We start from the raw sequence: 25,602 nt of genomic DNA on the forward strand, positions 1-25,602 counted from the left end.
TTTAAATGGTTGGCTGACTGCGAGCCTGGAAGGGCTTGTTGGCCATATGACCCCATGCCTGCATCATATCCTGGCCCCTTACTTTGAAGTAGGGACTAAATATGTGTAGACACTCAATTTTGAAGTAGGGGGAAGACCAATTCAAAGTAAGGGAGGGTGCATTTTGTGTGTAGACGCTCTACTTAGAAGTGACAGAGTGTAGACATAGTGTAGACACAGCCTATGTCTCTGAGCCAAACCAAGACCTGCATCTGCGCATCCTCAAATTTTGGAAAAATGTGGATCTAGAGCTTATCTTTATGGTCTGAGAAATAACATTTGAATTTGAAATTAGTTCAAACAACTAAATATGTATCTGGATTTTACACAATCCAAAGTTTGGAGTATTGGGAACTAGAGAACATTTTATGCCCAGCTCCAGTTCCAATCTCTGATACAGTCCCATTTTCATCCCAATTGAGTTTAGTGCCCTCTGATGAATGATGATGAAACCATTTAATAAATAAGGAAACGTTTTTTATGTAATTCTTCATTCTGTCTCTGTAAGATCTGATGTACACTTTCTGAACTCAGCAGATTAGGATTAGTCCATGACATGATTTTTTGCATAAAGGGTAATACAACAAATTCTTCAGTATTATTAAACAAGCTGAAGAAAAAACAAGACAAATATTGCTGTTGTTTTTTAAGCAGGCCCCTACATGGAGAAAAATCTTTTGCCACGAGGTAGATATATGACCACTGAAGTGTTTGATGATTTTACACTCAGCACCTTAATGTGATGCTTCCATTTATAAGTACCATTGTTATAACTATATACAACAGTCCTCACCTGGAGTGTCAAGCCTGGTTCTGGGCACCACACTTTAGCAGTGACGTGAATAAATTGAAGAGAGTGTAGAGAAGAGCAACAAAAATGACAAAAAGCTTAGCAAGCTTGACCTATAAAGAAAGGCTACAAAAATTGGTACTGTTTAGTCTTGAGAACAGAAAAGTGAAAGGGAATCTGATAGCAGATATTAAGGGCTATTATAAAGAAGATAATGATCAGTTGTTCTCCTGTCTACTCATGGTAGAACAAAGAAGTAATGGGTTTAATCTGCATCAAGGGAAATTTAGTTTAGGCATTAGGAAACTTTCTAAGGCTCGGTAACCTCTGGAACAGACCTCCAAGGATTGGTGTGGAATCCCTGTCCCTGAACTTTTTAATGAACAAATGGGAGAAACATCTGACAGAGATAGTCTAGGTTGCTTGCTTCTACCACAATGCAGGCTGGACTTGTTGACCTCTAGAGGCCCCTTCCAGCCCGATGTTTTTTATGAATCTGTGGAAATGTTGAGATTTGAGACATTAAAGAGGGGTTACAAGGAAAGAAGAGAAAATATTTTGATTAATAAACAAAAAAGGTTGTCATGCTCACACTGATTATACCATGTAGTTTTGCCCAATAAAGTATTGCAGATATGCTGTAGTATACAGCCTGAGTCTGTTTCCATTCAACATCTGACAAAGAGACTTTTGTTCAGAAATGAAAATAATACAGGCTTCTGTGTTTTCCAGTCCACCAATGAAGAAGAACAGACCTTCCTTAGCAAATCTGGTTCTTCCTTTGAAACACAGCACCACCACCTGCTTCACTGTCTGGAAAAAACCACGGTAAGAAAATGGAATCAGTGTCTTTCTGTAAACCCAATTTTTGTTTTGTAGTAGTTTATTTCTCCTAATCCCTTGTGTTTTAGTTCTTACCCAGGACCAAAGACTTTTATAATTGGACTGATTTAGAAATTAACTATTTTATTTTTATGCAACGTATGTGGTAGCCTTTAAAGATCATAATTCAGATCCTCAACTCACACCAGGACATGCCCTTAATGGGGCATCCCAGTAGGTACCACCTGAGGATCTGGATTGATATATATTCATAAAGGGAGATCAAGTTTACTATTTGCACATTGACACACTTTGCTACAGTAAAGATTCTAGGACTGCATCCCACAGCCCTTACTCATGTGAAATTCCCAATTCAGGCAATGCAACCTTTCTCCTAAGCAAGCTCCTGATGTTCTGGGTCCTCAAGCTTGATCTCACAAATTACTGAGCACTTCCTGTGATGTAACCACTCACCTCCAATTTCAGTGAGTGCAAGTTGCAAGTATTCACTGTCTTATTCTGCAACTTCATCCTATGAACTGGGGTGTAGTTGCAATGCTACAGAATTGCTTAGCTTCAGTTCTCACAGTTAGCCCCTTACAGGGTTAAGTGATTCAATTCACAGTCACCAAAACACACCTGCTTTTTCCTGATTGATTAAAAGCTTCCAGGCAGTCAAAAATGGATGATTGAGCACGTGTTTGCTGGTTAATATCTGGATAACTATACAGCCATGAGGGATGTCACATGAAATCACAATTACAATTCTACAATTCAGAAATCATAAGAAGAATGTGGTGTGGGCATCAAGTGGTTAAGGCACTTGTCTACAATCCTGAAGTTATAGATTGGAGTCTCACTTGATCTCACATGGAGGCTGTCACAGATCTCAGTTATGCAATTCCAGCTATATGAATAACACCGCTGGTGTTGATGTATCTTAGGTGGACTACCTGATGTGTCTACACCACCCCAGATCTACAGGGGAGACACTCTCTCACTGGCTTACCTTACTCTTCCCATTCAGGGTAGAATACCTGAATTGATTGCAGAACAATCTGCAGTTGATCTGGCATCTTTTCACTACACCCGCTAAATTAACCCTGAGTATCGATCTCAGGTGTAGTGTAGGCGAAGCCTTTGAGACCACCTCTCAGTTCACCTAGCTCCACCTCTGAATTCACCTAGCTGCAAAATGTGTACTTGACCCACAGAATTAGGGAAGACCAGTACTGTTGGATGTGATGCTAGCCATGCCACTCCCTTGTTTGTCTTAAAGCTGTGTTAAAATCTAATGACCCATATTGACTTTGAACTTGAATAGGCTATTCACAGAATATTTCTGGTCAGATAATATCACAAAGGCATTTCTGTTATCCTGTTCGTCATTGATTAGTTTTTTACATTATTTCCTGTTTATTGCCTAAGGAACCTAATGACATGAAAAAATAATTATATTAAGTTTAACCTTTGTACATTTAATAATTTCACATTGGGAAATGTTAAAATAATCTATATTTGTCCTTTTATTTCCTCTCCTATCACCATATTGCCATGTAGGGTTTATCTTATGTTGTGGATGATCCCATCTTATCAATAAGCTGTTCAACACCATTTAAGGTACAAAATTTACAAATTTAGCTCTGATTTTATAAAATGTAGAAGCACCTAATAAAATTCTCTGGTTAATGACCAGTATTGTAAATGATATTTTGCCATTTTCTGACAAAGAGTTTAGATCATATTGACCAAACATGGGCCAAAATTCCAGATTAATTTATTCCAATTTTAGTTTCTGAAAATCAGAATTGGAATCTGAATTATATGGCTGGGGCACACCTCTGCAGTTGACATGTGACAAACTAAATGTATGAAGGTGCATTACGCCATTAAAAATCAGAGCTTTTCTATTTGTGCAGAGGCACCATATCTCAGCATTTGGAAATTTATCAAACCAGGTTAAATTTCCCTCATACATTGTTCAATGCTCATCATATTTATGGAATCACAAGGTTAGAGAATTATGCATGTGATTTTCATTAATCAGTGGTTTCCAAAAAAACTGAGGGTCCATTTCCTCTCCCAACTCAAAAAAAATTAATTTGTTACAACATATGTGGCTGACTTTCAAAATGAAAAATTGCCAAATGGCATTTTCTAGTCATTGTGTAACTTCTCTGTGAAGTATGGACACATTGCAAAAGATTTGATATTTTGTCTTAGTCTATTGTTCAGTGTTGGACTTTCATTAAAAGACAGTGCTGCATCTGCAGTGTTCAAAACGAAAGTATATTCAGAAGCTTTTTATTGCTCTTCTTTGAGTGAGAGCATAGTAATAATTTCTCCATTATATACAATATTAAATTAAAATATAACTTACATATGTGTATAGCTTATTTTTATTTTCACAACCTATTTTATTCAATTGCCTTGTAATTAACATGGTCCAGTTGCTGTATGTCATTTTGTTACTTATGTTTCATGTGTTACATGTTTCAGATGCTCATGCTTTTTACATGCTGTCCTTTTAATATTCATTTCTAATTTAAAATATAGCACAAACTGCCTAGCTTTAAATGTATGTTACAAAGGACTCACATGATACCCTATGTCCCCACTACAGTTTTATACTTCTAGAATGCTTCTGAGGCATGCCATAGTAGAACTTTGAGCGTGTCTCTACTACACCATAAGTCAGTCGAACTTGCATTGATCAAGGGTGTGAAAAAGCCCCTTCTTTCCCAAGGAAAACATCCTGTCCACACTGGCCGTATGTCAGCAGAAAATGTTCTTTTGCCAAAAAAAAAAAAATGGCACTTCTAACCAAAATGGAGGACTAATGGAGACAAGAGTCCACTCTTCTGGTGGCATAACACATCTTCATCTGATGCACCAAAATAGCACTGTAGTGTAGACTTGCCTTCATCACAGACATCTGCTGCGGACATTGATTTTTGCTTGAACTGTACAAATGAATTAGCAAACTTATCTAAAGGCCTGCTCCATCTCTCAGAAAACTGAATAGAAAGATTCACTTAGATGGGACTTGGATGAGACCTGGAAGCGTTTCCGAGACCTGGAAGCGTTTCCAATCCCAGCTTACTAATAATGGAAAATTTGATTTTTTTTTAACAGTGACTCTTCAAAAATGTGTAATACAAGTTTGGTCTTACCTTATGGAATATAAATGATATTTGTTTTTCAACACTTTTCTTGAGATGAGGGGCGAGGTAATATCTTTTGTTGGACCAACTTCTGTTGGTGAGACAGATAGCTTTTGAGCTGTAGAGATTTTTTTCAGATCTAGGAAACTAACTCTGCATCTCTGCTAAGTACAAGGTTTGAAAAGCTGTGCTAAATAATTGTATTTAGCAGTGAGGGTTTTTTCCCAGACCTAAAGAAGAGCTCTCTGCAAGCTCAGAAGTTTGTCTCTTACCAACAGAAATGGATCCAATTACTCACCTTGTCTCACTAACATCCTGGGACCAACATGGCTGCAACAACTGTGCATACGATTTTCCTGTCTGTTGAACCGTGCCTCCCAGATATGTGCACACCAACAACACATGTATGTAATTGCTTAAGAGAAGGGAGATATATTCAATTTGTAATTGATCAGTTGAGAAAGTCAGATGACCAGATCTTGACTTCTCAAACGTTAAGTAAGAAGATACAAGTTTGGGTATCTTCATCTCACAGGGTGAGGAATGCTGCTTTTTCACAGTGGAGGTAAAACTAGACATACAGGCAATGTTTACATGCAAGGCTTTTTGTTAAGAAATACCACAGAGCATCTACATGCTCTTTGTCGACAAAACCCTGCACATTCACCAGCAGCGTTATACCTCTCCCCATTCAGGTATAACTCCTCTCTCAACAGTGTTCTGTTGATAAAACAGTTATGTAAGTGCTCAGGGGCCATTTTGTTGACAGACAGAGCTTCCAGTTCACCGGGAAGCCCTGTCTGCAGAGCTTCCATTCACCTGTTCTGTCGAGAGAGAGGGCCAGGCAGTCTGGTTGCTCTCTGTCGACAAAGCAGATTGCTCTTTCAGTCTGCTTCTATGTGTAGACACAATCTGTTGACAGAAATTTTGCTGGGAAATCCTTTCCAACAGTGACTTCTGTAGACAGATTCTTGTCATGTAGATGTAGCCACACTGTCTAAGGCTATGTCTACAACAGAGCATAAGGTGAATTTTTAAGGGATTTAGGTCAATGTTATAATGTACCTGTCTTCACTACAAATATCATGAAGTTGATTTTAAGGGGTCCTAAGGTTGACTTTTGTACTCCAGCTTTTGCATGAGGCGTAACATCAAATTCAAATTTACAAGCTTGACTTAATGCTACTGTAGACAGCATAAGCCTCTCTTCCTTATTTGAAGACAGTGGACATTAACCACAAGGAGCAAAAGGACTTCTTCAGCATCCAGAAGAGGTTGCTTTGGCTCCTCTACTTTCTTTCCAACATTTTTAGCCATTGGCCTTTCCTCTTTTTTCATCTTCTCTGCAAAACGCAGTAGATGGTATGGTATGCCTAGTAGCTTTCTTCTTTGAAATACTTTTGTAATAGCCACACTTGTATTCAGAGAGGTATTTTAACAGGATATTTTTTCAGCTAATACACAACAGTGAATTTACAGCTCACAGAAGAAATCAGGACTCCTTAAATTTTAATTATTTAAGGCTCGAATTCTTAAATGACTATTTTAAAACCAGTATGTCAGACTTCATTGTATGACAATAAATTAATATATGCCATATACTAGAAACTTGATGTGCATAATTTAATATATTTGTTTGGGCTATTGTATAATTTCAAAATATCTCCACTCCCCTCAGCATCACTCTTTAACTAACTATGCTAACTGAATGCTGTTTGATAACTCCATGATAGCTTTAAGAACACAAAACTGTTTTCTTCTGGAAAACTACCAGAGATCTTGGCAAACATACTGAAAGCCTGTATACATAACCTCAGTAGGGCAATGAAGTGATTTCTCTCTTTGCCTCCTATATGCAGGTTCTCATTGCATTTGGAGTCTTAGGTATGAATGATGTGTGCCCTGTGTAAAGTTTTTTCTCCTTGTGTCATTTGAACTCATTATCCTTCTACACCATTTCCCTCCACATAAGCTGAAACTTGAGTATTATATGGATCAAGGAGGGTCTGAGGAAGACCAAGAACAATAGTACACTGACCAAGTTATTTCCATTTGTTCCAAACGTTCGGCTACCATTGGACATTGCTGTACCGATGCTCACCTTGCCGATGAATGCACACTTAATTTCTCCTGCTTAGTTTTGGAAAACATGACTGTGTTTACAGAGTACTCATTGGCATCTGAATGCCATTCCATACTAGTGGATCCTTCTTTAGGGAAGGACAGAGTTTTCCTTATCCCAGGGCTTGTACACATTTGCACTTTCTTTGGTATAAATCAAGTCGCACATTGTGTGGAAAAGCCACCCTCTTCCCCCCAAGCAATATACCTTACCCCAAACTAAATGCCGGTATGGACAGTGGTGTGTTGGCAGGAGATCCAAACAATCCAAAGCAATGGGTTTACGAGCATCAGTATCCTGCAGTCCATTTCATCTGGGAATTCTACCTTAAGAGTGTGGCACATATTCTTTCAGACTATGTCTATTGCAGCCTTCTGTCAGGATCCCTGAGGTCTCATGACAGAAGTCTGCCACTCCAGGAACCTTCTGCCAACATCCCAGTTATTCTTGTTCCACGAGGAAGAAGGGATGTGTTGGCAGCAGGGGCAGGGTTCCCGACATTTGGCCCCCCTGTAGATGGGACAAGTGTCAGGAAAGCCTCTCCTGGAAGAACTGTCACCAAGAGATATGAAAATGCATTGCAAAATTTGCATATCTTTTGCTGACGGAGCTCTTCAATCTAGAACTAGCTACAGTGTATAGGCCTTTTATGGAAACACCACACCATCGGTATATACTTTTTGGTGCACAGAGAAACTGTGGCAATCACAATTTTGTCAGTCGAGCTTCATAAAGCACATACAATGAGGCAAAATATAATGGCTTTCACTTAGACTTGCCATAGGACTCCCACTAGGGTGTGTTTATAGGTGTTCTGTCTTTATGGGGCATAAGCAAAAATGCCATGAATAAATATTATTTTGCTGCTAAATTAAATGCTTTGTCCATTATAACTAGCAAATATTAGCCTCTGCTGAGACTGTTAAGTATTTATTTTTAGCTTCTTTAACGAAACGTACAGTTAAGTTTTCACGTTACTTTTTTATAAATACAGGCTTATTCCTGGATTGTGAAATTTATTGTTTCAAGTCATTGTTTCACACCTTTATTTTAGGATGACATTTTACAGACTGATCCAAAAATTAAAGCTGGTATTATTTTTCTATATATAGACACAATCATGATTGTTCTTACTCCTATTTAGAGTATTTATAGAAACAGAAAGAGTCCGGAAAGTATTTCTGAATTTTTTTATTAATAAAAATAGTCCTGTATCATGTGACATTTTATAGCTTACACAATAGCCCTTAGTAAGAATAGCTGAGTAGCATTTTGCCGTCCTACAAAAGATTTTGCATTAACTTTTTGAAAACTAAAGTTCTGGTAATTTTGATGCTGTATGGATGCATAATATAGCGTACCCATCCAGATACAGGTTGAAAATTACAATCCCTGTCACTTTCTCAGACTCTGGTTTTGTAAAATTAAGTCATTAAGCAGGTCTTAACACAGTGGCTATCGAAAATCAGCATCATGAATGTTTTCTTTCAACCATAATCATATTTGTATGTGCTTTTACATGCATCGAATTGCTCTGGACCAGAATCATGAGTTTGTGGATGAACAACTCTACGAAGACAGCTGCATGGAGGTATCTACAGTCAATCGATCCTCAAGCCACAGCCCCTCTCTCTCTTCCCAACAAGGAGTTACCAGCACTTGTTGCTCACGACGACATAAAAAGACTTTTCGCATCCCAAACACCAATCTAACTGGCAGCCACCCAGGCAGCATACAAGAACTTAGTACCATTCAGATCAGATGTGTGGAGAGAACACCTCTATCTAACAGGTATTTTAGTTTTAACAGCTATCTGAGATGCCATGCTAAGGCAAACTGTTGTTCAGTAAGGAAGGGGTACATGTGGCCTACATGGGAAGGTATTGTTTTACATTTGTGACAGGTAAGTAAGCTGCATTCTGTAGTATTAATGGGTAAATGGCTGCCCATTCTAAGGAGCACTTATTGAGTCAACTGGAGAGGGGTTTTGAAGCCACACAAGTTTAGGAGTGGCAAATCAGGGTAAATAGTTTGTCCTGCCACAGGCCAAGCGCCTGAGAGGCTTTGCACCTGCAGCTACCATTGAGATTTGCTCCTTGTTTATCAAAGGCCTATGCAAACCCCAAAAATATATTGTAATATTTGTTATTTGTATTGCAATAGCTCTTAAAGACCTCAGCTGATATTGGGACCTAGGTGTTCCAGCTTCTGTACAAACACCTGGTAAGAGATAACTCTCCCAGGAAGAGTGTGAAAAGGGCAAAAATATTATTATTCCTGTTTTTAGATGAGGTGCAAGAAGAGTGTGATGTCATGAAGTTCACATAGAAAGTCTGTGACAATGCTGATACTTGCAATGAGATCTTCTGAATCCCAGTCCAATTCCCTAGTCTTCTGACCGTCCTTCCTTACTGAAAATATACCCTGAATGAGAAAAGCATAATCCATAGCTAGTGTAGTTATTGAAAAAAAATAGAAAAAATGTAGTGCCAGAGGATAGGGAGGAAGACTTTCTTTAATTTTCTGTGCCCTCATATATAAAGTACTTGATGCTGATGGTTTATGTTTATGGGTAGATCCTTTAAAAATGTCAGAAGGCCATGCTGGACTTAAAAGCATGTGTATGTTGAACCAAAACACCACCCCCCACCCCCCCGCCATTTAGAAAGCACTGTTTTCAGCACAGGTTGCTACAAAGAGTCAGTCTTGTTAAGCGAAATTTTGAATAGGTGACAGCTAAGAAATTCACTGCCATGAGCAGCTCAGCAGCTTCTTGACTTGGAGCTGAGGTAATTTTTTTCTGCCATTCCTCAAGGGAGGCAGGGACATATTCCTGGAGATTTCAGCACATGACCTAATCTTTGAGGAGGGATAGCTCAGTGGTTTGAGCAATAGCCTGCTAAACCACAGGGTTGTGAGCTCAATCCTGGAGGAGACCATTTAGGGATTAGGGCAACTAGATATCAGGGATGATGCTTAGTCCTGCCACGAGGGCAGGGGGCTGGACTAGATGACCTCCTAAGGTCCCTTCCAGTTCTAGGAGATGTGTATCTTCAATTCCTGGAGACTCCAGGACAATCCTGGATGCTTGGGAACCATATGTGGAACCATCCATCCACAGCCCAGGTATTCATGCATCATTCTGTTTGGGTCTAACCTATTCTGTACTGGATGAGTTTCCAGCACAGCTTTCCAGCCACAGCACAAACAAAAGAATTAAAAGCAGCAGTACACGCATACACCTTGGCCTACATCTCACAAAGCAATGCATTTAGTTTTTAACATTTTCTCTTAATGCTTGGGAGGCATCCCTAGAACAAATGTACAGTCAGCCCAGCAGCGCAGTGTGCGCATGGACCCACCATCAGCTGCATGGCTAATCTGACTGCTAATTGTGACTGCAACATACTGTGAGTCACTGCTCAGCGGATCCTATAAATAATATACAGAGAGTGTAGTACCACCCTTATCCCTCTTCCATAGACACAGAGCAGGTGAGTCACAATTGTGCCCATCAGCACGCGAGCACTGCTGGTTGTAGTGATAATAGGAGGTGCTGCTTAGGAAATGCATGCCAGAGATGTGGGGGAGTGGCGCAAAGAACCCTTGCTTGCCCTGACATTGCCAGAGCTGGCCGAGAGGACACATACTGGAGCCTGGCCCAGCTGGTGAGCCAACACCAAGGCCTCACTTTGTGTTCTACTGGCAGCTGGACACTTACCTGCAAAAACTGCAGTGCCGCTGGTGCTGGGACTGCCTGGGTCCAGGCAGTGGGCTGGCGCTGGCACCTGGGGTATTGGAGGAACCATGAGGGAGAGGAGGGTCCGGAGGGGGGAGCCAAGGCAGAATGGGCTGGGAGAGGGAGGGCTCTTGGAGAAGTCAAATTGGTGGAGCAGGGGGTCTTGCCACACTCTCTCTCTTGCTGTCAGTCCAGCACTTGTGAGTTGGTGCCACAAACTGGAACAGCCAGTTACATTGCAAAGAAAACAAAACTCGCAACTGGCCCCTGCCACCTGACTCAGGCTCATGGGCTCAGTCTGTTGGACTCGTTCATTGTGATATACACTTCTGGGCTCAGATGCAGCCCACGCTCTGAGACCCTCACAGGGCCCGCAAGACTGGGCCCCAGCACAACCCAGAAAGCTACCCTTCAGTGAAACAGCCCTTCAGCCTGAGTCACATGGCCTGAGACAACCATTGGTGTCTACCTGCAGAGTAGCCCTACCTGGGGAGGCAGCGAGCAAGCAGATGGAGTTGAGAGTGAGGAAAGTCTGTCTACTCTTGAGATTGCTTCTCTCCTTTATGAAATGTCAATGTGGTGTTTTCGACATATGGCTGGGCCTTGCAAGTTAGTGCACCTAGTGAGGTTAATGCTGTTGGTAACCTCTAAGGTGGACCTCTTGTAAAGGTTTGGGGAGCATCAGGCTACTGTGCTTGTGGCAGCATAAGTAGGGAAGGCAGGAAGGGTGTCAGTGAGGGATGGAGGATTGCTGTGCTAATGGAGAACCTAGCTGGAGTTCTCCTTCCCTGTTCACTTTCAGTCACTGTGAGTCCTCCACCTGTTGTTTCAAGGGGTAGAATTTGTTTGAGATAATAGGTGCCTGCATTGTAGCCGCAGTTCAGGTTGGCTTCATTTTGCCTCTGTGTGCTGGCTCTCTTGGCAGCTTGTCCAAAGTTTCCTACTGCCCTAAAACTAGGGTTCAGGTCAGTCCTCCTCTCACTGTCCTATGATTACAATTCCATTTAATAGCTGTTCCACAAAACCACCCAGGAATGAGAGTTAAGGTTTTGGCCTTCACACTGTCCCAGAGCCATGCCCTACCGACACTTTCAGCTGCAGGGCTCCTGCTCTCTGTCATAGCTTGGTGCAGAAGACTAGGAGTTTGGGTAAGTTATAGGAAGCAAAAGTGCCACAGCCATTCAATCGTCATTCATCCAGGAATAATACTCTTTGTCCAGCGCTTGCCTCCTTTTGTACATTTCAAGATTTTCCTAAAAGGCACATGCAAAAGGGATCCTTCCCCCAAAGAGCAAAGAAATCCAACTAAAACCTCATGCTCGTTAAGCTAAGCTCCTGGTGTGTCATGCCTGACTGATGACTTATGAACCACCTGGTGTTGGCAAAACTGCAAATAAGAAAATAATAGGATGGACCTACACTAATCAAAAAGAAAATGTAAGAAGATAAAATTAGGAATAGGTTAGGTTTCTATGATGTGGTTGCAATGACCCAGATAGTCCCTTTCAGTACTGTGCTTCTATGAAAAACCCTTGAAGAGAGCTATTACAATAAGAGTCACAGGTCTTTCTTTCTCAGCTCCATATACTGCTTTTCCAGTGGCCAAAGGAGCAGAAGCCATGTTGGCAGGGTATTTGCGGTTCTCCTACCTGGTAACAGAACAGACTGTAAACTGCTTGGCTGGGATAATGGAATTGAATAAGCAGAGAAATTTGCAACGATGTGTGAACATTTACCTTATTGATATTTTTCCCCTTTAGCCGATCCAGTTTAAATGCCAAAATGGAAGAGTGTGTTAAACTAAACTGTGACCAGCCTTACGTCACAACAGCAATAATCAGCATCCCAACTCCCCCAGTGACCACACCCGAAGGGGATGACAGGCCAGAATCGCCCAGATATTCAGGAGGTAACATTGTCAGAGTATCTGCTTTATAAAACAATTAGAACAAAGCCACTTGCCTCGAGCAATGAGAAGAGTTCTGGAGGAGAAAGCTGAAAAAGACAATTCCCCCCTTGGTCAGTGCTACAGCAGCTGCAGATTGAAGAGGTCAGGAAAAATAAACCAGCTGGGGTTCAGTGTTGTAGCGTGTGAAGCAGTCAACCAAATGGAGTTTCTAAGCAGCGTTTGAACGGTTATACAGAGCACTCTTCTGTGACCCTTTTGACTTACTAAATGAGCACAATGAAATGTCCCCCATTGATGCTTCTTCTTACCATGGGACCTTTTTAAAAAAACTAAACAAAAAAAAAAAACCCCACATTTGGCAATTACGTTCCAGCTGAATGCAAAACAACAATGGATAACATTTTGATAGTCATTTTTTTTCCTGTTGATACACCATGAACTTCTTGAAAAACTCCCTACTTTAAAAAAAAAAAAAAGAAAGAAAACAAAATGCTCATATGAAAAAATGTTTGTACTGACTGGCAGAAATACAACCATAGTGCATGCTGAAATTCTTTGGAGCTGTGATCTCAGTTTACTTAACGTTGTTTTTCAGATTAGGCATGATACAATATTACTATATAAAGGGGCATTTCTGCGCACTTACTGCTAATGGTTAATGTTCCATGGTAGTTATACAAATGACTTACCTTTGGAAAATGCAGTATTTCTTACTCAAGCACTCATTAGTGAGCTCAAGTTGTTCAGTTAGTTCAGTATTTATTGTTTTATCTTGCTCCCTTGGTACTGCTACAACTGCAATAATTCATTGTATATGTGTTGTATCAGGAATTAAGATTAAATTGTTTTAGTATTTTGCACAATGTCATCTACACCATGAACAGAATATACTTTCACTAAACACCCATATAATCAAGACTGTCCCCCATAAATGTATTTTTTAGCCATATGTCTTTTTGCCCACTGTAATCTCTCTTTCCATGATATGGCACATGTATCTGGTCTATCACTGTTTTCTTCTTTGGAATTTCAAGTTTTTTCATAAATTGGCTTAATCTTTTGTTCACAAACACAAGGCCCACCTTTGTATTTCCTGGACCAATCTTTCGTGTGGGGTAACAGTGTCAATGCCCTTTGAAATGAACTTAAAGAAAAGGGGGTTTATGACCAACTAACATTTAGATCTAAACCTCTTCATTTTTCTACAGTATCTAAAATATTGGTCATGTTGCACTATGGAAGACGTAGTGAAAACAGATTGCTAAAACTCTTCTTGTAGTTATCTGTACACCTGCATCCAAAAATTTCCGGGCCGGGGGTGGGAGGGCTTCATATCTTGCAAGAGTATTTATACCCAAGAAACACTGATAAACTACAGCTTTGCCACAAAATTATGATTGATTTCAATGGGAATTTATCTGTAGGGCCAGGCCCATAAATGGATATAAAGGCTTCATGAGTTAAAAAAAAAAAATGACTTTTTGCTTCACTGTCTAACAGAAATCTAAATTTTATTACCAAACAGTTTCTGCTGACTGCAGTCTTCTTTACTATAGAAGACAAGAATGTTAAGGGGTTTGTTATCTTGAAAATGCTGTGCGCATGCAATCGTGTTTATAGTAGAAATACTGTATCAGCAGAAATTACCACGTGGTTCCATATAAATATATATGTGCCAGTCAAACGGCTCTATGCATTAGAAGACATCACCACAAATGATAAACATAGTTATCATTAATTAATGTTGTTTGAATATTGTATGCTTCACATTTTATGCCCCTGAATGAGCTTAACATTTATAATAAGCGGAAATGCACCATAAAAGTAGAACCTTGCTAAGCTACATCCTGTTTACTCCACACAACCAGTAGGTGGTCTCACCTTGCCCATAAGCAAAGGATTTAAAACCAGATGCTATAATGATGGCTAAAATTTTATTTTTGCAACCTCTGCTTCAGGATATACACTGGTATGCTACTTTCCTAAATTAAAACTAAATTGCACAGAATGAAAAAGAGTATAATTGAGTGAATGTTTACAACCAATGAAGAGCCAAATTGCATAGGGTAAGAAATAAAGCACATTAGTCATCCACAATGCAGAGGTAGGTTACAGCAGTAAAAAGCATTGAACTTAGTTAATAATGATACAGTATAACCCGCTTTGCCCCAGATACATGTGGTGGAAAGATGACATTTAAGCCAATAAGTCATCAGCTTTTTCTTCTTGGATGTCACTCGATAACGAGTAGGATGTCTACTTGTCACCCTCTAATTTGTGAGTCCATTGGCTGATCAGCCCAAGTCTGAAGCTTCAGAACGTATCACAGAAGTGGCAGGTGTTCGTATCTCTTGGAGGGACGCGGGACAGTTTTTGGTGCTCTTTTCTTCTTCTCTGCCTTGCCTCATCTGCACGGTGGGGGGAACTTTCAGATTGGGCCACCAAGTCACAGATTACCGTTTTCCACTGGGGACGGTCTTGGGCAAGATTCTGCCAAGTGTTGACACCCATGCTACGCTTTTTTCATGTGTACCTTAAACATAAGCGTATATCACTTCTGCTGGCACACAACACTGCTCTGTCCTTCCTCCAAAACAGAATCTGTTTTGGGAGGTGCTGATCAGACATCTGAACTACATGACCAGTCCAACAAAATGGTTGATGAATGATAATGCTTCGATGCTGGTCATATTTGACTCTTCCAGAACACTAGTGTTCATGCAGCTGTATTCCCAAGATATATTTAGGATTCTCCCTACTATTTGAGAGTCCAGTGATGGCTGATCAGCCCAATTCTGGAGCTGCAGAACTTATCACAGAAACGGCAGGTGTTAGTAGCTGCAGGAGGGGCACAGGGCAGTTTTTAAACACTCAGTTCTTCTCCACCTGTCCTCCTCTGCAGTGTAGCGTGACCTGTTAAATTGCACACACACACCCCCCCCCATAGGTTACTGTTCTCCACTGGGCAGTTTTGGGCAAGGTTCTCCCACATGTCAACACCAATGCTGCACTTTTTCATGTGTGCCTTTGGCATGTCATTAAATCGCTTCTGCTGGCTCACAATGCTCCTCTATTGGAACACACAAACCCTGTCACCACCAGACGGTAGAGTAGGATGCCAATAAGTAGCCCCTGGGCAGATATCCATATTGCAGATTCTTAGTCTGTCAATGTAAGTAAATATCTTAACTGCAGGAATTTGCCCCTCTTGGACAGGGGTGGGTAAATCCTAACATTTAAAAAAATATAGATATGTTCAGTCCAGTTTAACTCAGTCCATTACTTTGAAATGGTTCATCCTTGTCACCTGAAAGTTTGTTCACTTATTCATAAACTTGATTAATTTGCAATGCAGTGCCCATTCTTGTGTAGAAAGTTTCTACTGGGCATGTACATGGAATCAAAAGGTGAATTTCTTTTAAGACATCAACACTGATTTTTAAGTTCATGTATGTATCAAGTAATTCCATTGAAATCAATTATTTTGCTCTCCTCTCTCTCTCTTACAGCGGTTTGAAGCTGGGTTCACTACAGTAGATTTTACTTGCTTCCTAAGACTATACTCATAATTATTCATTAAAAAGACTGCCTTTGTTCCTATTGTTTGCTGAAGCAATTACTGATATGAAAACTGCCCTGCTATTGGTCTAGTGTAGCTTCTTCTTAGTCACATGATACTTGTTAATTAATTACACCTGGAAACTAATATAAAAATGGCAGTTGCTGAAAACCATTTGGGAACAAACCCTAAAGCAAGGTACCTCTCTTACAATCCCCCTGACTTCACTGAAATCACAAAGGTTTTAAGAATTTGCCCTTTTAATTTTATTTAATCATATGGACTAAAGAAACTGCAGTACAGCAATACTTGCATAGCAGTTACATCTTCATTACAAGTTTTATCTTAATTTTTAACGTACAGGATATGCACTAATTTGGCAAGATTTCTCAGAATGCCCCTCTTCTCTCCTGTTTCCATCTATCACTTCTGTAAAATGGTTAATTTATTTTTAATTTGTAAAATACACATTCTTTTGGTGTTTTAGGTGATTTAAATGCTGTTTTGGTAGTGAATGACTGTTGATGACTGTGTAAAATGCATCTGTGCTGTAAATGAAGTGTAATTATTTCTGTGTATCATACAAAGAAACCAAGGCTGTTGTTTTTGACAATTTTGTTTGAAATTCATTGATCGTATTTTCAGAAGACACCATAACCCATGTGTTCTGCTGAATGAATAGACAGCGGAAGAATACTTAAATAAAAGATCTGCATGCTTGAACGGGATAACCTGGTTTTCCTGTATTTTTTTTTTCATGGAGCACATTTTCCTGCCTAGATTCAAACAAGAAGCAAACATGAGTGCAACACCAAACCTCTGTGCTCTTACTAACATGAAAGATGGACACACATTTGCACCACTATAGAGACAAGAAGTTCAGTGATTCTTTGCTGAAAAGAACCACATGTAGAGACTCCCTTGCCACCTCCTTGGCCAGACAGCCGCACCAGTTAGTGGCCCAGTGTAAAGTGGTGTATAGGAAATGTATTCTTGACATGCTCGTGTGCAGGGGTCGGCAATCAAAATAGCAAGAAGAGCCATTATTTTGAATTCAGTAAAAAAAAACTCGGTAATTTAAGAGCCGCAATGCATCTGAATATGAGACAGTCCTTAATAATGTCAACCCATGCTTTTTGTAACACCTATTTTAAGAACAGCACACACAGTGATTTGTAATGAGATAGATGTTTACTGCAGGACATTCAAAAACTTTCTACATATTCTCTTGCAGTTGCATTTTTTTTGTGGTTGGCGAATTTCTCACTGCAAATGAGAAATAAAGAGAGCCCAGACAAACCCGATGTAAATGTGAAGGACTGGATCCATGCAGTTTGACATTCTCTGTTTTCATCTTCAATTTTCCCCCTTTCTGTAGCAATTCTAGCTCCACTTAAATTTTATTTCACATTTAATTTCACTTTTGTGTCTTAAAATGCATGTTGCCCTTCACAGCAGGAATGCTGCAAGCTTCTTTTTCCTTTTCAAAATTAAGACTTTATTAGCAACACAGTCATAACACAGCTACAGTGGCAGCCAGCAATGCACTGCACCTATTAAAGGAGGAGTTAATCAAATGTTTTGAGATCACATACTGTTTGCTACTTAGATCTGAGTTGTTCATTTTGGGGTTTTTTAGACACTCACCGTTTATCAAACAATCAGGCTTTGTTATTTTTGTTTTTTTTTTTTTTTAAATCTTTGCAGTTTAGTGTTGGGAGCCACAAAGACGCCCTTTAAAGAGCTGCAAGTTACGGACCCCTGGTCATGTGGAAGGTCACTAGCAGCTGGCACAGGCCACCGGAGCCTGTTTGGTACTCCAATTTATGGCAAGCATAGAACACACACAGCTGTTCAGATAGTTGGGTAGACTATGGAATTAGAACCATGAAATTACTGCTTACTACATAAATCCTCTTACTCTAGCTATTTTGCCTTTAAAATGACAAATTTTTGAAAACATCTTGGCAAGAACAATTCTGCTGAACCTGCCCACATGCCACATTATTTCAGTGCTGGCATTGAGTTCTAATCTTCTAGCTAAGATGGTCAAATCCTTTTTCCATGCAATTGCATATGACAGACTGTACAGGTCTCACAGAAAATAACCCAACACAAATAGTTCTTTTATTAACTATTTCTATGGTAATATTTCTATGAATACCATTTTACTGGTCCCAAGTCTCTTCTGTAGGGGAGTTGTCACGAGAAGTCCTTCGGAGTTAAGCTGTATCTTTTCTGTAAGCTTTTTTGTAACTATGCGGCAGAATTTAATAAACTAATGGCCTGCTATTTAATTAAAATAAACCCTGTTGAAAGCAAAGCACCCTCTCTTAGGCTATGTCTACACTACAGCAATCTGTCAGAAGCTATCTTCTGTCAAAACTTCTGTCGACAGATTGTGGCTAGACTGCGAAGTGGCTCAGAAGAGTGACCTGCTCTGTCAATAGACAGTAGCCAGATGGCCTGGCCACTCTCTCGACAAAATGGCCAGCCAGAAGCCCTGTCTGTTGACAGAAAGCCAGTCTGGACCGTCCATCCTGACTTTCTGTTGGCGGAGGCATTCTGCCTCGTGGGGAGCAGGGTACAGCTGTTGACAAAAGTGCTGCATTCTCTTGATTTAATGTTAACAGAGCACCTTGGAAAAGTGGACGCTGACCAAAAAAAAAAAAAGCCAGTTTTGTTGACAAAACGCTCTAGTGTAGACAGCCTCAGAGTCCATTGGGTTGCAGAGTCATTTCCACAGAAACCTATTAAACGCCTGCAACCTTTCCCACACAAGGGAATCTTTTAGGTATGCAAGTCAGTGGGGAGAAGAGTAAATAGCCAAAATATATACCTGGGAACTTGCATTTGTGTTTTCCCCCATGGCACATAGACCATTTTTCAAAACCCATACAGCTATTTCCTTGCAACAATATACATTTTATATAGAGTAACAAGTTACTGGACCAAACTTCTACACATACAACTGGTCAGATGACCAATAGCATCACTGATACCACAGCATAATACTTTGCATCACTTCTCCAGGCACAGCAACTACTGAATGGAACTGACATGGGATCCAAAAATGTCACTGGATATGAAAGGGGCAGAGAGGGAAAATGGGCAATACAAGTACTACATATCTAGAATTGCTATATATATTGCAAGGTACACTGGTTATCTATCTCGTGTATGTAGTTACCATCTGTCTACCTTGGTGATTCATCTGGTTCTAAGGCACCCATCTTTGTGGCATCTAAGCACTGATGTTCAAGGAAGATATAGGAATGGTGTCCAAACTGAATAGATGTCTATGAAATGTCTGAAATATGTAAGACATTCCAAATTGTCCAAAGAAAGTCAATCAGAAGGATAATTTGCAGTGGGATATTAAATATTTCATTTTATCACCAGAGCTTCACAGACGTTCGGGTGTTCCAGTGGTCAAACCATCAAGAGTGACATCAGGAGTCTAGTCCAGCTAAAACATTTAATTATATAGCGACCTATGACCAAGGGCCTCTCTTTGGTACTAGTTATTACAAATCATATGTTGCCAAAAATGTATGTAGCACTTTAGTAAATGATTTAGCTATAGTTACTATAGGCAAAGTTTCTAATTATCTGCCCCTGCCCCCCTCACAGACACACACATGCGCGCGCGCAATATATAAAGCTTGGCCAATAAACTACAGCTTTATCAGAGTCCTGAGGAAAGTAAATTCCAGAGTCAAGTACTCCCTCATGATTGCCTTTATCACTATTTATATTCTAGTAGAACCCAGCTAGTATGACTGAGATTAGGTTAACATTATGTTACATGCCGTACAAATACAGGGCCTTATCCTGCCCATGCGTAAATTTATCCACATGAATGGTTTCTTCAAAGTGTGCCACTTGAAGCATCTTTACAATGTAAGATCATTACTGCATGTCAGACATTTATGCACTGCTTACTGTCGCATGTCAGTTGTCCCATTGACTTGCCATTTAAGTGTTTGTGAGTGTTGCTTGCATAGGCAGGGGCTATGGAATTTTGGCAGATGAGGGTGATGGAATGCAGGGAAGATGAGGGGCTGGCGCAAAGGCTGGACGGAAGGGTTGGCTGAGTGTGGGAAGAGGAGGAATTCATTACCAATCCATATTTTCCAAGAGGCCAAAAGCTGAAGGTAGAAAAGTTAAAAGGTTCCAAATGCTGGCTGAGACATCAGAAGTCACTAAGTACCTGCACACTCCCCTCCCTGCTGCTGTTTGGTTTATAGGAGAGCTGAGAAGTTCAAGCTTCACTCTTGGAAGCCTGACACTGTCGCCAGTAGTGGCTGTGTGGTTGTACGGTACAGGAAGGGCCTGGGACCTCAGGGGCTTCCCTGATGCTCTGACAAGAGAGCACTCAGGGTAGGACAGATAGCCAGATGCACTCGAGCACTGCTACTGCCACCACTGCGGAGCATCTGTCACAGCCACTTTCAAATATAGCAAATCCTAATGCAGGGACTGACAGCCCCTCTCACTGGCAGATGGTATGCAGCACCATGCCCAAAAGGTCAAGTCAGTTGATCAAGGCTTCATGGGGCTCAGGCTGTGGAGTTAAACAAACAAAAACCCAGTATAGATGTTTGGGCCTGAGCTGGAGCCTCAGCTCTGAGAACCGATCCCAGCATTTCAGACCCCAGGCTCCGGCCTCAGCCCACATGTCTATACTGTTCTAGTAGTCTGGATTTAACTGAAGTTGGGTTTTGCTCTATATCAACACCCTACTCCTGTAATTATGATAAGGAATCAATGAAGTCCATAAAAGCACAAGTGTAATGTCCCACATGGAAAGACCACATAGCAGATGGCCATGATATGCACTAATGGATGCTTCTGGGGAGCTGCTACAGGTAACCCACCTGCCAAAGTACAACATGGAGACCATAAGTACATGGATAAATATAGCTAAGTCCACATAAGAAGAAATATCACATGCCTCGTCCCCCTGGATACTTCTGCCATTTTGAGAGGTAGAAGCTAGTGATCTGAAAAGGACTCCCAAAGACTGTGACTCACTGAAAAAGGGGAGAGAGAGGCTATTACCTGAGCAAGTGTCTGTGAACCCTTTCCCTGAAATACAGGCTGCTCCTCCACCATATTCATCTATTACACACATAAATGTGTGTTAAAAGAACATTATCAATGTTACAGAGTCAAAAAAATCGGAAGTAAGGAATTGCCTCTTTGTATGTTTCCATTATGAGACAGATTTCATACTAGTTTTTTTTTCCATAGGTGCCAAAGCCCGCTGACAAACACCACTCACTGACCAGGGCCCAATCTGGTTATGGCAGAGACCTCTCTTGTTCTACCAGCAATGACTCACTCACAATGAATGAAGATGAGGGATCCAGGCCGATACTAGCTCTACTAGCTGCTTTGGGGGTACATCAACCATAGATTAAAAAATCCACAAGCACCAGGCCTCAGAGCCTTGCTCCCACTGACTTGAGGTCACAGGGATCAGCTTGCAGGGTTGAAAAAACAGTATAGATGTTTGGGCCTGAACTGGAGTCCCGACACCAAGAAAAAAATCCATTATGGCATTTCAGACCCCAGACTCCAATCTCAGCCCCTATGTTGACAGCACAACTTTTAGCACCACAGCCTGAGTCCCAGGAACTCAGGTCAGACGACTGTGACAGCTGTGGCAATGTAGAGGCAACCTTAGATACAATAACCATTACCTAAGAGCCATTGCAGGAACATAGATTACCACCCTTTGGTGGCTTCATTCTTTTTCTGATAGAAACCCTGAGGGCATTTTCTGGCAGTAGCTATGCAGTCCAGGACACCAACTTGTGTGGGGTACCACTGGCTGTTTTTCTTATACTAGCCCCTGGTCAATTTGTGTATTAGACCAGAAGGAGGGATAGACAGACATTCTGAACTAAAGGGTGTTTTTTGTGGGTTTCCTTCCTCTTCAAAAGCACGTATTTATTCTACTTGAAGGCTTCCTTCACATATTAATATGAGCATCTCAAACATTAATAAATCAATCCCTTAACGCACCTGGAGAGCGCTATTAACTTCAGTGGGGCTAAGCCAGGTTGAAAGTGTTTCAAGGATCAGGATCTACAATAACCAGAAATGACAGCAAGGGTGGTAGCAAAGGACATAGGGAATACAAAACTGAGGAAAACGGAAAGCTACTCTTAGGAGAGCATCAGTTCTTGGAAAACTCTGATCTTGGACACCTCCTTGCCAGCAGCAGCACAGCAGTATTCCATGGCCCTTAGTAACGGCGGAGTTACCAAGAAGAAACATTGACTGATCCAATGGAACTTGGGGAGAGTGGGCTCAGTAACTTCCTTGCATCCCAGTGGCATTCCAAAACCACTCATTCCCCCCACCCACCAGCACTATCTCCTCATATAAACACGATCACCCTCAAGGTGCAGTCCAAAAGCTACAATGTAATTTGGCTTGTGTGGCAGGAGCATCAGCACAAAGTGATGCCTGCAGAAGAATTAAGCATGCACACAGATCATTAAAGGAAGGTTAAATGCTGAACTGGCTCCCTAGCTTCCTATTCACGTGAAACTTTTATGAACAGGTCAAAAACCAATTCAATGAATAGACAATTCCTACATTTAACAAAATACACAATAATGACAAACTGACAGAAGTAAAGACCTTTAACATGGAGTCTTTTAAAGTTTAAATTACAAGGAAAAAGTGCTCAGAAGACATCACAAAATTCTGGACAGTAGTGATTTTATTGGCTGCCATAAGGCACCTTATTTTTTGCTACACAGTTCCAAAACAGGTGGAAGAAAAAAAAATTAAAATTGCAATAACATGTAAAAACCCCACTTGTGACAAAGCACTGTTATTGAACTAAACACATTTATCAAGAACTTGTCTGACTGTAAAAATAACCTTTTGAAATAAACATTTACATAAAAATACAGTAAAATGCACTTTTCCGACCTCAATAAATACATTTTAACTCCGTTGCCATTTGACAGCTTGATGCATAAGAGAACTTCCAAAGAGAAAAAAGGGCTAGAGTGAAATTTCTCCTTGTGTACTTACATTGCATTTATTGCAATTTCATCCAGATAAACCAGTAGATAATTGGCTTTCCTTATAGACTTTTGTTTTTATCTGGAGCGGAGAAAGGAGTAGCAGAAAGAGGGGTAAATCTATGAAAATTTGCTACTCTTGTACTGATCCCTAGCTTGGAAAGAAAGTATGCTTTATTTTTTACTAAATAAATCCAGTCCAAAGAACATACTGTTTTAATAAACATTTTTTAGAAGCTAGGTCACATTTAGACTAACGAAGTATACAGTTCATATTCATGGTTTTTAAAACCCCCATTTAACATGCTTTAATTTTAAAATTAAAGAATCATCTTTGGATAAAATATAGGTTTTTAGAAGATCTTTAAATGAAACAAGTAAAATAAACGTTAAGAAAAGACAAGAACATTTTACTCTTTTTACAGATGTTGCAATTTTTAAAACTCAAGCATTTACTTGTAGTTCTACTATACATATCTATACACACACACACACACACACGTATACAATCACACACACACAAAAACATATATTTATATCCACATATATCCCTGAAAATTTTCCCAATGGCTTAGTAGAAATGCATTCAAAAGTCAATTTGGTTTGCTTCTCAAATATAGGCATGTCTATGGAAGACAGTTCTCATTCTACTTTCTATGGTGTTTCCTTTCTTATTTTTTTTTAAGTGTCATTAGTAACATCTATCTACCTGTGTAGATAATGATGTCTTCTATGCTGTATATCCCATGGATGAGTTAAATATTACTGCACTCAGTAAATGTCATTTTATATGCAAAACAATTGTTTCATAGTTCTAAAGAAGCTGACAAGACAGATCTTTGATCAACTGTCCTGCCATGAAGGTATCTCCATTTCTAGTCAGTAAACACTGTCTGAAACAGAATGGTGTTCTCAGAAATGCAGGAGACAGAACAGGAGAAAAACAAAATAAAAGCCACATCATTTAGCAACTTCCCACATTCATTTGCATCCCCTACAATTCCTCCATTTCAAAGTGTGTGTTAAAGCTGTCTGTCATGGAAGTATGTTCAAAGATTCTTGTCAGGCTGGGTTTCAGCAGCTCTACTGAATGACATGACAGGTGTTGTGAGGTGTCATTCTTCAAGGACATCATTTGATCTGTCCCAGGATCCCTTCTGTCATAATAGAGAGCCCACAGCAGAGTAATGGTGAGAATCATAGCCAGAATCTGCGTAACACCAATAGAGATTCCTAGAAATCGCAAAACTTGCAATTGTTTCGTTCCTCTCAAGAAAGTGTACATTTTTTTGCCACAACCCTATAGAACAAAACAGATAACAAAACAGTCAGTCAGCGTTATTTGGATCGGATTCATAGTTCCAAATGCTTACTTCTAGACAGATATAATATTAACTATTGGTCTCCATTCTTCAACCATACTTTGTAAAAATCACTTGGCTTGTTTCTTTTTCCTTTCCACAACCCTGTTTCAAAAAACCTTTAATGGACTTAATTCACATAACCTTCCAGAGATCTGTTTGTTCCACACTTCATTTGTGATCTCTGGTCAGCTGATCTGCGATCCTATCAATCTTGTTAATTTGGGGGAAAAAATAGAAAAACATCTTAATTATTTTTCCCAATACTTAAGACAGCTCTATTAAACCTTTCCATACTCACCTTTTTTCCCTAACCTACAGACTTTAGAACTACATGTCTGTTACTACAGTTACACCTTTAATCATGAGAGCAACACTTTTAATTCCTTTTGATTTTGCAAAACAGAACATGTTTATAAATACCATAAATAGAAATTAAACCTATATACCAAGCAAGGATTTGCCCTTATTTTCCAAAGCGTTTAAAGTTTTTTAGTTACATACGTAAGTATCAGCATCTTGTTCTGAGCTCGTGACTCCCACAGAAAGACTCTAGACAGTGGATAAAATTACTTATATTAATGCTTTCCAGCATCAGTACAAAGCCAAATGGTCTTTCTGACTTTGGAAGCACTGAAGAGATGTAATCTTTACACAAGAATTTTTGAACAGTTTCTCCAAAGTATTAGAACAAGTAGTTTTCCTTACACACGAAGTCCATTTTTACTATTTGAGCTCTTTGTTCTTCAACTAATAGCCTCTCTTCATTGCAAAAAGGCCACCCATACACATAAGACAATTCACCAGGGCTACACTCTAAAATTAATCAGACTTTGTGTTCATCTACCCATAGAAGCTTCTCTGGCTGTGTCTAGACTAACCCCGAACTTTGAAGGGGGCATGGTAATTAGGGTGTCGGGAGATTACTAATGAAGTGCTGTGGTGCATATGCAGATTTCATTGGGCTAAAATCTTGCCCACAGCAACTTCAAATTGTGAAGCTTCGAAGAGCTGGCTTGTGTGTAGCCGTGGGTCAGTTGGGTACTTT

General features: G+C 40.1%; 2 protein-coding genes across 4 annotated transcripts in view; one reads left to right on the forward strand and one right to left on the reverse strand.

Annotated features, from left to right (window-relative positions):
* KCND2 (potassium voltage-gated channel subfamily D member 2) overlaps positions 1 to 13,863 on the forward strand; it is a 458,315-nt gene extending 444,452 nt beyond the window's left edge. Inside the window, exons 4-7 of one of the 2 annotated variants that reach the window (XM_074984101.1) lie at positions 1,562 to 1,657; positions 3,212 to 3,271; positions 8,481 to 8,728; positions 12,437 to 13,863. In XM_074984101.1, the coding sequence (XP_074840202.1) occupies positions 1,562 to 1,657; positions 3,212 to 3,271; positions 8,481 to 8,728; positions 12,437 to 12,614 (582 nt within the window). In that variant the 3' untranslated portion in view covers positions 12,615 to 13,863. The remainder of the gene's footprint in view (positions 1 to 1,561; positions 1,658 to 3,211; positions 3,272 to 8,480; positions 8,729 to 12,436) is intronic. The other variant, XM_074984102.1, reaches the window with a different exon arrangement.
* An 8,968-nt stretch (positions 13,864 to 22,831) lies between these two features.
* TSPAN12 (tetraspanin 12) overlaps positions 22,832 to 25,602 on the reverse strand; it is an 86,669-nt gene continuing 83,898 nt past the window's right edge. For both annotated transcript variants that reach the window (XM_075015039.1, XM_075015029.1), the window contains one exon: positions 22,832 to 24,493. In XM_075015039.1, the coding sequence (XP_074871140.1) occupies positions 24,188 to 24,493 (306 nt within the window). In that variant the 3' untranslated portion in view covers positions 22,832 to 24,187. The remainder of the gene's footprint in view (positions 24,494 to 25,602) is intronic.

Source organism: Carettochelys insculpta, chromosome 1 (assembly GCF_033958435.1).
Source record: "Carettochelys insculpta isolate YL-2023 chromosome 1, ASM3395843v1, whole genome shotgun sequence".
Taxonomy (NCBI): domain Eukaryota; kingdom Metazoa; phylum Chordata; order Testudines; family Carettochelyidae; genus Carettochelys; species Carettochelys insculpta.